General features: G+C 37.9%; 1 protein-coding gene across 1 annotated transcript in view; it reads left to right on the forward strand.

The window, feature by feature from the left end:
* Ccdc114 (Coiled-coil domain containing protein 114) overlaps positions 1-15,655 on the forward strand; it is a 96,274-nt gene that overhangs the window by 5,045 nt on the left and 75,574 nt on the right. The window contains exons 2-3 of the mRNA XM_067140567.2: positions 3,771-3,896; positions 14,661-14,828. Of these exons, the coding sequence (XP_066996668.2) occupies positions 14,680-14,828 (149 nt within the window). The 5' untranslated portion in view covers positions 3,771-3,896; positions 14,661-14,679. The remainder of the gene's footprint in view (positions 1-3,770; positions 3,897-14,660; positions 14,829-15,655) is intronic.

The following is a 15,655-nucleotide window of genomic DNA, read 5'->3' on the forward strand; positions in this document are numbered from 1 at the left end:
CAAGTAGCATCATCAGAACTTAATCTTCAGTGGTCAGTATTTAATCTCAAGAAAATCACATCAAAATTCAACATGATAATTTCTCCTGTAAAGACCAAAATAATGGTGTTTAATGGGAGGACCCTATCCCCAGTAAAATCTGTTTAGATAATAACACTTTAGAAAGAGTCAATGAATTCAATGATCTGGGACAGAATTTACATTACGGTACCAAGAACAAACGGATATATGAAGAAGCTTGTGAATGACAGATGGGTCTGGGGGGAAAAAATGTCCGTTATTAAGAAGCGTCCGCTATTTAGAAAGTGCTGCTTCCCACTCTGACTCAATGTTTTCATCAACTGAACATGGTTAAAAGTACTATGGGTAGTTGTATCGTCTGCCCTGTCAATAGTTTTATTATAAAAATCTTTTATACACTTAATACTTGTACATGTTTCGAATGATATACACTTTCTTCATCAGCAAGCTTCACATTTATAAAATCAAAATTTTCTTTATTCTAAGATCATTTTGATTTTATATTATTGAAGCTTGTTGATGAAGAAAGTGGATATCTTTTGAAACATGTACGAGTATTAAGTGTACAGAAGACTTTTATAATAAATATTCACAAGGCGGACTCTACAACTACCTGTGGTATTTTTAATAAACTTAGAAAATACGGACCAATCCGAGACCAAAAATGGTAAAATCTGAACATGATTCACCACAGACATTTTGAAAAGAGATGTTGTGCCTAATCCTGAACTTGTCAAGCCTTTAAACTCATGGTACCCTAATTCTTTAGCAATTTTTGACAGCATTCTCAGATAAGAAGTCCACTTACAGGCATATTCAGGTCACTGAGCAAGTTGCGTGCAGTTAAGGATGCACAGCATTTGGGAGATAATGGGTTCGAAATCTACAACTGGCAGCCCTGAAGATAGTTTTCCATAGTTTTCCATGGTTCCCCATTTTCACATCAGGCAAATGCTGGGCTGTACCTTAATTAAGGCCATGACCACTTGCTTCCCACTCCTAGCCCTTTCCTATCCCATCATCACTATAAGACTTATCTGTGTCGGTGTGACGTGAAGCAAATTGTAGCAAAATATATTTAGAAAATATTTTAGGGCTGCTGACGATAGGATTCGAACCCACCATTTCCCAAATATAAGCTCACAGCTATGAAATCCTAACCTCGCGGTCAATTCGCTTATTCATCTATGTTTTTTTAAACATATTTCTATAACCAAGGGTTAGAGCTTGTGAGTTCCTGTCTGGTTAACACAGACAAGATAAAATGCTGTTTTGCCGCTACTACTTTTCTCTCCTTTCAAAGATAACATTTTCTCAGAGAGAAGCTGTGTGATTGGCATTATAAACATCATCCAGGGTGTATTTCTGAGCAATTTATGGCATTACATTATTATGCCAGAGTTTTGCATCATCTGTAGCTGCAGATTTCTCTTCCTCCTGAATAGATTTGAAAATTATTCCATGGCAATCTCTGAAATTAATCAGCATCTATTTCTGGCCTTGAAGTCATCGACATCCAGTATATCAGCAAAACTTTGAGCACAAAGTAGTGATCCATTTGTCCTCGTCCAGATCCTTCTAAGCAAATACCCAACTGAGGTGAGCTCTATGTACCATTTTAACTTCACACCAGTCGCCTTACAAATCTTAAATTTCTGGCAGTACTTGGAATTGAACCCTGGACTCCAAGGATGGCAGCTAGTAACGCTACCCATTATGTTATGAAGGCAGACTGATTCGTGTCCTCATACCGAGGTGGTGCTGTTTTTTTTTTTTTTTTTTTTTTTTTGGCACAGCCTCAATGGAGGTGAGATACATGTAACATTTTAACCACATACCAGCCCTTCTGGCATTCTTAAATCTCTGGCAGTGCTGGGATTGAACCTGGGCCTCCGAGGATGGCAGATAATCATCCTAACCATTATGCTATGGAGGCAGGCTATGGTCTCTTAACACGTTCCTTGAGGTTTGTGTCACCATGTGTCCCGAAACATGTTACTTTTATCCGTGGGTGCGAACTTCCGAAAATTGCGGAGTAAGTAACTACATCCCTGTTACAAATTTCCGATAACTAATGGCAACATAGTGTTCCTGTTGAAGTAAAGGATCAAGGCATACTGCTAGTTTCGTTCGGCCCACCGGTGACCCGAAGGAATTTTTTTGCATCTTCCATTCATATCACTTTGGGTCACAGTGTGTTCGGATTGTTGTCTAACCTATATTTTTACATGGGAATTGCTTGCGCTGTTATGGTGGATAAAGCCAACAACATTGCTGCCTTCAGATGATAGATTGTTGTTTAATACAAGGTGTACCACCCTTCTGACATCTCGTGTAACCTATTCCTTTCTACAATACCCTCAGGTAAGCAGATATATGTTTTCTGATTTTTATTTATTGGGGTGGTTACTGATATGTTTATTATCTTCTGTAGATAATATTTAGAAGCAAGTTCCTGTCCTTTTTTTAGGCATGGAGCCTTCTTATTCTGATACACTGAAGGCATGGAAAAGAAAGAGGTTTAGACAGCACTGGATCCCAGATGAATTGCTCATGATTTGAAACAAGTTATGACAGTGACAGTGAATTCTCTCCAGTATCTGATGATGACCCTATGTACAGCCTTGTCTTTTGTGATATTATTTTGTTACTAAGCATACTGTGAAAATAAGTAACACATGCCCATCATATTCCCATAAAAACAGATCAATGAACGAGAAACTAACATTTACTTCCGGGGTCATTCCTGGGTCACGCACTTCTGAAATTGGAAAACTGTCACAGAGGTAAATACATCGAAATGTCTCCTCAACGTTAATGCACACAACAAGTGCTCTCGCATTGTTTTGGATTTCATAGCAGGGACTAACCAAAGTCAAATTTGTCAGGTCACTGGTGACCTGCCACCCTATCTTGTGCTAACCTTTTCATTTCCACTTAAATGTTGCATCGTACATCTGCTCTAATCTACTTGTCATATTCATACATTGGTCTACCTCTACTGTTTTTACCGCCTACACATCCCTAAAAAAACTAACTGCACAAGATCTGGATGTCTTAAAATGTGCCCTAACATTCTGTCTCTTCTTCTCGTCAAATTTAGCCAAATCAATCTCATCTCACCAATTCGATTCATTATTTCTTCATTTGTAATTCGATCTATCCATCTCACCTTCAGCATTCTTCTGTAACATCACATTTCAAAAACTTCTATTCTCTTTCTTTCTGAGCTAGTTATCATCCGCGTTTCACTTCTGTACAATGCCACGCTCCCCTTCCTATAAACGAATATCAACATCACTATTTATATCTCAGCTTGCATGAGTTCTAGCATTATCCTTTGTGTTTGAATTCACAGTTTTCCCAATTTCTTTCCTTTTCTGTCCAATGAGGTGACAAAAGGGCTATTTTCATTTCGAAAGAACATTTTAAATCCTTCCAATATGCAAGTGAGATTTTCCTGAAATTTGGTACAGTAGCAGTAACTCCTTTCTCAACCCTCAAATGTTGCAAGACAGCGAAGTGGCTGGCTATGTTCATAGACAAGATCAAAGCAGTCGAGTCCATTCTTCACATGCCAGTGACATGTTTTCCTGATCTTTGCACGGTTTGTATTATCGAAATACCGGGAGGAAAACACATCAGTGAGGTCTGAAAAAGCAATCATGACGGAGAGTATTGTTCAACCAAGAGGAATTACGAGAATATTTTATCTTTATACTGATAATTTCACCTTATTCTCATTTCAGAAATTGACAGTGACTTGAGAACACCTCCAGTGCCTGGTCAGTTGAACCCAGCAGAAGGGAAGCTCGCTCTCACTTGATCAAGATGGTGCTGTTGCTGTTCACTGCATGCTGAGAAAAACTCATTCTGTAAGCATCAACATTCATGAGCAGAAACTGAAAACTTTATCTTGAAATCTACAGTGTAGCAATCAATTCATATTTTCAGCTTTTGCCTTAAATTAATATTCAAATCCTCTCCACAGGACACATGATTTTTTCTCCGTTTTTATTTGTTTCTGAAATATGTTGATTCTCTACAAAAATTTGAATAACGTGAATGTTAGTGACTCTGAGGCCTGCCAAGGCTGAATCTACATGGTAAGTGACTGGTACGCATGTGGCCTCAGATTATGGTACAGAAATGTTCAAATTGATACATAGGGGATCATAAGGGATTAGAATAAATCACCCGCAGCAGTCTTTGATAGATTCCCTTCCAATATCAAAAAGTTTTACAAGATCATTTGTGCTAGTGTAAAGTGGAAAGTAAAAATTGGAAATGACAGACACTGAATTTGTGATTTTCTGCTGATTTTAGATTGTTAAACTAGTAGTATTTCTTGTACAATTTTCTTTCCATGGAATTGCTTGTTGTACTCTTGTTGTTGCAGTTGTTGTTGTTGTTGTGGGGTTGTTGTGTTTTAACTTTACTTTCTATAACTTGAACTTGTAGTGATAAGTTAGTGGTAAGCTCAATCTATAGTATTGTCAGCCGTAGTGTTAAGGATTGGAAATACTTAAGTTGTGTGTGAATTTGTATATGATGATGCTGGTTTTAGAATGTTAAATTAGTAGTATTTCTTGTAATATTTTCTTTCCATTGTATTATTATTATTATTATTATTATTATTATTATTATTATTATTGTTGTTGTTGTTGTTGTTGTTGTTGTTGCTGTAGCTGCTGATGTTGTTGTTGGATAATTATGTTTTTAACTTTACTTTATTATTACATTACTGTAAGTGACCATTGCCACTGGGAAATTTCCCAATTGTGATGTATTTGTTAATAATAATAATAATAATAATAATAATAATAATAATAATAATAATAATAATAATTTTTTTTTAACGAGGGAAGTGTGGGAAATCTTTCATTAGACACTTGTGAGGGTCCACACTCCACACGCGTGTGACATTCCTACTCACTAAAACCCACACACCCTTTTCCCACGCCGTATATCTCCGCCCCGGAACCGCTCTCGCATTACTTCAGGACGGTGTCGTGCTAATTTCTCAGGTTTCTTCTTCTTTAGTTCTCCTTACTGTCGTTCATGGGCATTCATATCTCTCTTTTTCTGACGCAGGATGCCTTCTACATATACTGCTATCTGATCCCAAGATTCCTGGTTTCGTAGCATCGCCTGCACAATAGTTTCTGGCATCAATTCTCCTTGCTCAATATATAAACATCTTCTCTGAGTTGACCAATGATAGCATACGAAAAATGTGTGAAATACATCGTCTATATCATTGCAATAAATACATGCCGAGTCGCTCGCTCTACCTACTCTATGTAGAAATTTCTGGAAGTATCCGTGACCCGTCAATAGTTGCGTGATGTAAAAGTTAACCTCACCATGAGCTCGGGCAACCCAATCAGCTAGGCGTGGTATCAGCCGCTTAGTCCATTTTCCACAAAGATCTTCCTCCCATCTTTGCTGCCACTGCTCCGTTCGTTGCCTATAAGCTAGCTCCTTAGCGCGCTTCTTTCCGAGCTCTCCTTGAGTTCGCCAGACTTCCTGCCTCTCTAAGGCAAGTAAATCAATCGGTGCTACTGCTGCTATCGCAAGGACCGCAGGTTCGGATACTGTGCGATATGCGCTTGTAATACGCAAAGCTGATCTCCGCTGTACCGCAGCTATCCTTCGCCGGTATTTTTCAAACTTCAGAGATTCAGCCCAGACTTCGGCACCATATAGAAGTGTCGAGTGAACTATCGACATCAGAAGTCGTCGTTTGCTAGACTTCGGACCTTTAACGTTGCTCCTTAATCTACTCAGCGCAATCGTTGTTTTCACCGCCTTATCTGTCACCCGTTTGATATGATCCCAAAAAGTAAGTTTGCTATCAAGTATCACTCCGAGATACTTTATACTTCTAGATGTTTCGATTTCTGTTTCTCCAATATACATTGGAATGACGGTCGTGATCCTTTCTCTTGTCAGGAGAACAATCTCTGTTTTATGATCTGCAAGCTGTAAACTGTGATTCGCCATCTAATCTTTTACCCGTTGCATTACTTGATTTAGCTTAAACTGAGCCAACTCCAAATTTCGAGCAACTATCAAAACAGCTATATCATCAGCATAGCCCACTAGCGTTGTGTCTTCCGGCATCTCTAACCTCAACAATCCATCATACACTATGTTCCACAGATTTGGGCCAAGGATGGACCCTTGAGCTGCACCAGCTTGAGCCATTTCACTCTCTGCCCATCTTCTGTGTGATATACTAGAGTACGATCTTTCAAATAATTTCTCGTTATGCGAATGAGATACTCCGGTAGTTTGAAAGTATTTTGAAGCGCTTCCAATATGTCATTCCAACTGATCGAGTTGAAAGCGTTCTTAACATCAAGGGTCACAAGGAGTGTCACTTTTCGAGAGTAATGATTACCCATTTGTGCCCTTTTAGCTGTATTCAACACTTCCCATACTGCATTGATTGTCGAATGCCCTCCTCGAAATAATAATAATAATAATAATAATAATAATAATAATAATAATAATAATAATAATAATAATAATAATAATTGTTCCAGGGTATTCTGTGGAACACAGAGGTGAAAGAAGGTGCGGGTTTGTTTGGGTCTATCTACGATAGTCAAAGATTAATTCAAAACTTTAAAATAAAGGTTATATTTCTTTTCAGATATTAAATTTTAACAAAACTATTCACTTGGTGAAAGAACAAGATTTCAGGTACAGAGTTAGTTTGGTACAAAATCAACAAACAGAAAAACCATGAATTGGTAAGTTACAATTTGAGCTTCAAGCTTATAATTTACAAATGTCCTAACATCGCTATTGTTGCATTTAGTTAGATAGACAAAGAGAGAAATCTCCCAAAACACAATTTTCAAGAGCACTTTGCTCCAACGGTGACAAGTTATGGCCTTCTAAAGGCACCACACAATATTACACAAATATATTTGACATTTGAAGAAAAGAGCCTCAATGCTCTACCGTTCTACCCAGGAGACTATGCTCCAAAACCCTGACAGCCTACTAAAGGCAACCTTTAGGTTTTACATTGGTGATTAGAGCGTCTTTGCTCACTGAAATTCACTCTTTCAGGCCTCTCCAGGCACAACCTACAATTTACAATACCTTATCAATTACCTTTAAGTTTACACAGGGGTATCTAGTACCCATTCTACTGGGCCTGTATGGAAATTAACAGGTTCAATTACTGGCCCCGAAAACAAAATGTATGGAGGGGGACACTTGCGCTCCTTGAAATCAAGAGGTTAAAATCCTACTTGGGCTTGTGGCCCGACGATGCAGAGGCTAATCCTAAACTATTGAGGTGACTAGATGGACAAGTTAAGTTACAATTTTACAAGCGAAAATGGTTACAAAATCATAGTCACCTCAAGATTAATAGAAAGGAAATTCAAGAGGGTAACGCACTCTCTATCCCTGGTATTCAGTTGTTGGCCATTACCTTTGCTGGTGTTCTGCCTGCTGATGAATGAGGCCTCCGCCTCCTCTCTTAGCACACACACTCAATTACGCGACGATCAGTAAGACAAGTTAGCTCAAAAAGGCATCAACTTTTATACCCGAGAGGAAGGTTTGAAAAGGCTCTGGACTAAAACCAGACACACCCTCTCATGTTTATTGGACAGTCAAAAAGTTACAAGAAGCCTATGATTGGCAGAAAAATAAATACATGAATTTTCCTATTGGTTGAAATCCCAAGTCGGCAGGAAGAGCTGGAAGTGTTGCAACCTTAGAAATATCAAAACAAGGAACAATAGATTCAGTTTAGAAAACCTATAAATACAACATACATACATACATACATACATACATACATACATACATACATACATACATACATACATACATACATACATACATACATACATACATACATACATACATACATACATACATACATACATACATACATACATACATACATACATACATACATACATACATACATACATACATACATACATACATACATACATACATACATACATACATACATACATACATACATACATACATACATACATACATACATACATACATACATACATACATACATACATACATACATACATACATACATACATACATACATACATACATACATACATACATACATACATACATACATACATACATACATACATACATACATACATACATACATACATACATACATACATACATACATACATACATACATACATACATACATACATACATACATACATACATACATACATACATACATACATACATACATACATACATACATACATACATACATACATACATACATACATACATACATACATACATACATACATACATACATACATACATACATACATACATACATACATACATACATACATACATACATACATACATACATACATACATACATACATACATACATACATACATACATACATACATACATACATACATACATACATACATACATACATACATACATACATACATACATACATACATACATACATACATACATACATACATACATACATACATACATACATACATACATACATACATACATACATACATACATACATACATACATACATACATACATACATACATACATACATACATACATACATACATACATACATACATACATACATACATACATACATACATACATACATACATACATACATACATACATACATACATACATACATACATACATACATACATACATACATACATACATACATACATACATACATACATACATACATACATACATACATACATACATACATACATACATACATACATACATACATACATACATACATACATACATACATACATACATACATACATACATACATACATACATACATACATACATACATACATACATACATACATACATACATACATACATACATACATACATACATACATACATACATACATACATACATACATACATACATACATACATACATACATACATACATACATACATACATACATACATACATACATACATACATACATACATACATACATACATACATACATACATACATACATACATACATACATACATACATACATACATACATACATACATACATACATACATACATACATACATACATACATACATACATACATACATACATACATACATACATACATACATACATACATTATCATTATAGACTGTTATGCCTTTCGGCGTTCAGTCTGCAAGCCTCTGAGAATTTACTAAACATCACCACAATCCTCAATTTGCAACTAGTGTTGTGGCCTCATTTAGTTCTATACCTCGTATCTTTAAATATTTAAATTTAAATACAAAATTTCTTTAAATTTCTAGTTATTCCACTTTGCACCAGAGTGCATGACATCAGTTCTTTAATAGAGGCTTCTATGGAGGAAAGTCCAAACTTCTTGAAATAGTTGTTGCAACCTGTGATACACCAAAAAAAACAAAAGAAATCCAGTCAGTTTAGGAAACCATAAAATAACACATTACTCTATCACCTTAGTAGTGACATCTGTTGATCAAAGTCCCAACTTCTTGCACTAGGTGTTTCAAGTTTTGTATTTTAGATAGCGTTCTTCAAGGTGCTTCCTTTAAATGCACGGGTGACAATTGGAAAGAAAACATTTAGATGCTCTCTGTGCGACAAACATAACAAGTAAGAGTTGAGTGAAAAATTATTTCTTGCAAAATGGTATGCTGACTCTTTCTGAAGATTTGTTAGTCTCTTCAATATATATTTAAAGATAAAACTGAAGGGGAAGTTGCTGAGAGTCTGTATGAAATTATGGTGAAATTTAAAGGCAGCAAATATATACCTCCAATAACTTACTTGGTTCCCTCCATGGGTTCAGTCTGAATTTTTAAATTGCAATTAATAATTATCTCCTTGTAGGTATGTATTTATTAGTTGTTCTTGTAGTGCTAAGATCAGTAGTGGTGATTGGGAATTAGAAGTGGGGGTGGGCCACAAAAATCAATAGACAACAAAAAGTATCAGGGTTCTGATATAGTTGGGATTTGGGTGGATGGGAAGTGGACAACAACTAAAAAATTAGCTAACCTGTTGACAGAGATGTAAAGGTTGACAGTTTTCCAACTTAACTGCAGTACGGTAATTATAGTTGTTTTGAGATTTTGATTCAGTGTGTGTTAGGTCATCAGACCAGAGGCTGGTCAGATCCTCAAATAGCACCACCAAAGGCTATGCAGTTATAGGGAAACTGCAAAAACCAATGGCAGATGCACTGGTCGTGCTCTGAATGTCATTACTCAGCACCACCCAGCAGCTTCCATATTATCACAACCATGGATGAGACTGGGACTTAGGTGGAAGCTACACTTTGCTCTGGCCTGTACCAAGAGACTGATACAAAAATACTGTATTCATCAAGAAATGGCAACAGGCGGATTGATTTAATACTATAAAATAAAACTTTCTTCAAAGGAACAATCACACGTGCGCAACTAAAGTTTTTATGCCAACAGGTACTAAGAGCGCTCCTATATGTTGCTATGCGAGGCTCCACTACTTGCTGTGGCACAGTACGAATTGGTTAGCTGCATCGAATGACATTTTATGCCTATTTGTGCTACATATTTTTTAATATTTAAAGAAATTAAAGGAAAGAAGTAGGTAATAGACAACAGGGTTTGTATAAATTGTCTTTTTAAAAATAATTTCTAGTTTTAGATGGCTAAAATTGAATAAAGTATTTTTCTCCTCGAAGTAGGGAGTGTAAGTGCCCCCCACCCCCACCCCCACCCATCGCTGCCACTGGCTAAGATAAAAGCAGGCAGACACTGTTGCAATAAGATCCATGACTGCATGTTCAAGGAATCAAAGCTGGAAAATCTTATCAGGTACTAATAGCGCTTCTATACGCTGCTATGCGAGGTCCCACTACTGGCTGTGGCACTGTACAAATTGGTTAGCTGCATCGAATGACATTTTGTGGCTATTTATTTGTAAAACATAAGGACAAAACAAGTTTTCTCCCATAGTGGCTTACAGGAAGCATGTATCTGTGAAAAAAATCATTCTATATGTACGGTACTTCATAAGCTGCACAAGTCAAATCAAATCAAAAAAAATCAGAATTACTTTATCTGAAAATGAGGTGTCTACCTCGATGGCAAAAGATACACAAAAATACATTATCATCAAGCACTAAATTTTAAATTAAAAAGAGAAGACATTTTTCCTAAAATACAGTATTATATAATTTTCACTGATAATTTTTTCATTAATCACACAGCTCATCCTTGATAAATTTATATTATTTACAAAATTCTACTACTTCAAATAATACTATACAACTGCTATAAGATTTAAATTTACATTGCATTTTAATTTTATTTTTTTACCCATTTTGGTACCCAACATGCATAACGACCTGCTGCGTCTTAATCAGTCCCCCATTTGCCGTCACCTTTCAGAGTTCCTGAAGGGCTTTCACAGTTACCATAGTGGTCCCAGAGCCCTACAGGCAGTCCCCTACTTTGGCTGTCCAGTCTCCATAGACCAGGGGATGGAATTAATTTATTCACAAATTTTTTAAAATTTACAATAACCTGCACAGGTCAAATGGCTTCTAATATTTAATTTCTTTTCTCTGTTGCCGTTTATTCTCTTCTTGAGTATCTGGTAAACTGTTCCACACCCCTTCACTCCCTTCCCGATGGATGAAAATTTACGCCAATTGCTTCTGCTAAAATCCCTTCTAATTTTATACTTGTGGTCAGTTCTGCCGATATAATTATCTTCCAACTCAAGCCTCTCATGGATTTCTCCCCATGCTTCTTCTCCTGTATAGGCTCCATATAATCCTATAAGTCTAGTTTTCTCCCTTCTCTTACTTAAAGTTTCCCACCCAAGTTCCTCTTAACATTTCTGATACACTACTTTTTCTCCTGAAATCCCCTGTTACAAATCGTGCTGCTTTCCTCTGCACACTCTATTTCTTTTATTAGGTATTCTTGGTGAGGATCCCAAACACTGTTTGCATATTCCAATAATGGATGAACCATACTTAAGTAACTTTTTTCTTTTAATTCTTTGTTGCATCCTTTAAGTAGCCTCATTTTGACATGTAATGATCTGTATGCTTTCCCAACAATGTCATCAACATGACCCTTCCACTGCAAATTACTTTCAAATCTCACACCTAAGTATTTGCACTTGCCATCTTTTGGGATAACTACCTCATCCAAAGTCTATTCAAATTCAGTTTTAAAGCTCCTGTTTGTAAATAAGAGATAATAATGAATAGAAACTGACTCACACAGATGCATTTATGCCAGAAATAGAAGTAAGTGGTCGTCAGATGGAGATAAGATCACCTCTAATGAGTATGTATGCATTCTCTCCGTACTTTATATGAGGCTGGTCTTGTGATAACATAGCTTGTTTACTGGCCCCTTTAACTGTTGTAAATTTTACAGTACTGAGTAAGTTGGCCATGAGGTTAGGGGTGCGCAGCTTTGAGCTTGGATTTGGGAGATAGTGGGTTCAAACCCCACTGTCGGCAGCTCTGAAGATGTTTTTCCGTGCTTTCCCATTTTTACACCAGGCAAATGGTGGGGCCGTACCTTAATTAGGGCCATGGCTGCTTCCTTCTCACTCCTAGCCTTTCCTGTCTCATCATCGCCGTAAGACCTATCTGTGTCGGTGCGACGTAAAGCAAGTTGGAAAAAATATTTTACTCTGGGTGTTCGTGAGCCACTAGACATCTTCCCGTGGTGTCCGACACATGTTCTCTAGGATTTACTTGAGGAAAACGGGCATACCAGTCCATCTGTAAAATATATCCACCTTTCAACACCTACAGAATGGTAAGGCCTAGCATTATTGTCCATGAACAAACACTCCTGGCCTACACCACCTCTGATTCATTACACATAGAGAAGAATGATTTCTTTGCATTAGCGTTTACCAGTTAAGTACCACATTCTGATATCTGAAGCTCTGTACATCCATCCAACAGATGAGAACAACTGCACCATTTCAGTAATGTTTGCAGGGCAGTACCAGGTTCCAGACTCTCCCCCTGTGGGTGGGGGTGGTAGTATAATGCCCAGAGTATCCCCTGCCTGTCGTAAGAGGTGATTGAAAGGGGGAAAAAGGGGCTGTTAATTTGGGAGCACCGGGCGAGTTGGCCATGCAGTTAGGGGTGCGCGGCTGTGAGCTTGCATCCGGGAGATAGTGGGTTCGAGTACCACTGTCGGCAGCCCTGAAGATGGTTTTCCATGGATTCCCATTTTCACACCAGGCAAATGCTGGGGCTGTACCTTAATTGAGGCCACGGCCGCTTCCTTCCAACTCCTAGGCCTTTCCTATCCCATCGTTGCCAGAAGACCTATCTGTGTTGGTGCGATGTAAAGCCACTAGCAAAAAAAAAAAATTAATAATTTGGGAACATTAGTTGGTGTCCACGGTTCCCCTAGCTGAGTCTGGTATTGTTTCCACTTGTGCCAGGCTCCTCACTTTCCTCTATCCTATTCCACCTCCCTTGGTCAACTCTTGGTATTTTCAGACCCCAACGGTATTAGGTTCTCAAGGCCTAGGGAGTCTTTCATTTTCATGCCCCTCACAGGCCTTGTCTTTTTTTTTTTGGCTGATACCTTCATTTTTTGAAGTGGCGAACTCCATCCATTTTTTTTCTGATTACAGTTAATAGAGGATGTTTGCCCAGTTATACTTCCTCTTAAAACAATAATCACCACCACACCACCCTTGCTAGATTAACTGGTATCCAGAGTCACTGCTGAGGCTAAATCTGCTCTCACTGATAAAGGGTAAGAGGAGAAAAGACCTCAGAGCTAGTTACCGATTGATGGTTGTGAAGGTGTTCAGTTTATTCGCAGGGCTTGAAAGATGTACTTCTTCATTTCCCATTTCCATTCTTTTGGATCGGGTTGTGCATCAAGGACCTCCACAGTTTTCTATTTTTCACAGTTCCCGCAGGACAAGAATACCAGAAACTGTGCGTCGCTTTTATGGGGATACCCTAACAGTTTCTGAGGCCTCGACTCACTCTCAGTCATTTTATAGGATATTAATACAATGGGCTTGCCACACCCGAAGACATTTTATTACCTATTGCCAGGATTCTTTCAGAGTGCCCCTAACATGGTGAAAGAAATGCCTTTTGCAGCCGCCCATACATGGAGTGCAGAAACAGCTAGATGAACTTTTGTGGTATTACCTCCACCAAGGGACCATCAGCCTTCCTAAGGAGCCTCATCTGCCCAAAGCTACTGGCCTCTTTAAATTGCACTTGTTTTTATCCTTGAGTCCAGGGCTGCCTCTTCCGCCATCTTCACCATACTGAAGTCCACCTTCTCCACCATAGATGGCATTGAGGTTACTCATCGGGTCAGTGTGCTCTGGACTCACATAGGCAGGGGTGCCACTCCCTGGGTAGGGCTGCCTCTGAAGAGGGTCCCTACCTGCTACCTTTGCTTGAAAGATATAATGGTCTGTAAATAAGATGGATGTATGCATTTTAAAAGAGGTTTTATTTAGAGCTAAAAACACCCTGAGTAGTAGAATGAACAGAGTTGTGAGATAAGTGATGTATAATGCACGTTTCAGAACAAATCATGACATCATCATGGCTCGTAAAGGGAATCCTCAGGATGAGCTGGACGTGGAGCAACTTGCGCAAGCAGAACTGTCGCGTTTGCAGCGCCAGTACCGGATCATGGAAGGAGAGAGGGAGACCTACTCGCAAGAGACGGCATTTCTGTTGCAGAAACAACGGTTTGTATCATGTGTGACCAGAACATTTACTTGACTGTATGCTTGTAATGTCTTAATTTGTTTTCAAATTTGCTACTACTATTATGATGGGAGAAAAGTGCCATTTTTTAATTATGTATTTAACCCATTCAATGCCAAACCCGTATGTTATTGAACACCGTATCTTGTATCTACACATTTTGGTGCAGTGTGTACTTCACCAATCTCATATTTGAAAGGGATATAGTGTCATGCATTGAAATTCCATGTAAATGCTCAAAGAAGTTCTGTATGGCAGAATAACCACTCCATTTGGCGTATGAAGGCAAAGCTGGAATTCAAGAGGACAAATTGGGGAAAATATTTGTTTAATGAAGGATAGTTAGGGATTAGAATAACTTACCAAGGGAAATGTTCAACAAATTTCCAAGTTCTTTGCAATCATTTAAGAAAAGGCTAGGAAAATAACAGATATGGCATCTGCTACCTGGGTGATACCCTAAATGCAGTTCAGGATTGGTCGGTCGGTGACGATATTGAACTGCAGGAAAATGCGAGACAAGGTAATAATGATGAATCTCATGCGGAATTGTCACCCCCTCCTCAGATAAATTCTTTTCTCCCCAAATATTAATGATTTTGATAATATCAGTTCTTAGATCAAGAATTTTATATTTCAGTAATAATATCACTGAGCAGAGTAGCCTTGCGTGTTAACATGCTACGGCTATGGAGCCAAGCTCTGCATTCGGCAGGCGAGTGGGTTTGAACTCTGCCGTCAGTTGTCCTGAGAATGTTTTTTTCTGCTGGTTTTCCTTTTGTACATCCAAGCAAATGTTGGGACAGTT

This window comes from Anabrus simplex, chromosome 1 (assembly GCF_040414725.1).
Source record: "Anabrus simplex isolate iqAnaSimp1 chromosome 1, ASM4041472v1, whole genome shotgun sequence".
Taxonomy (NCBI): Eukaryota; Metazoa; Arthropoda; class Insecta; order Orthoptera; family Tettigoniidae; genus Anabrus; species Anabrus simplex.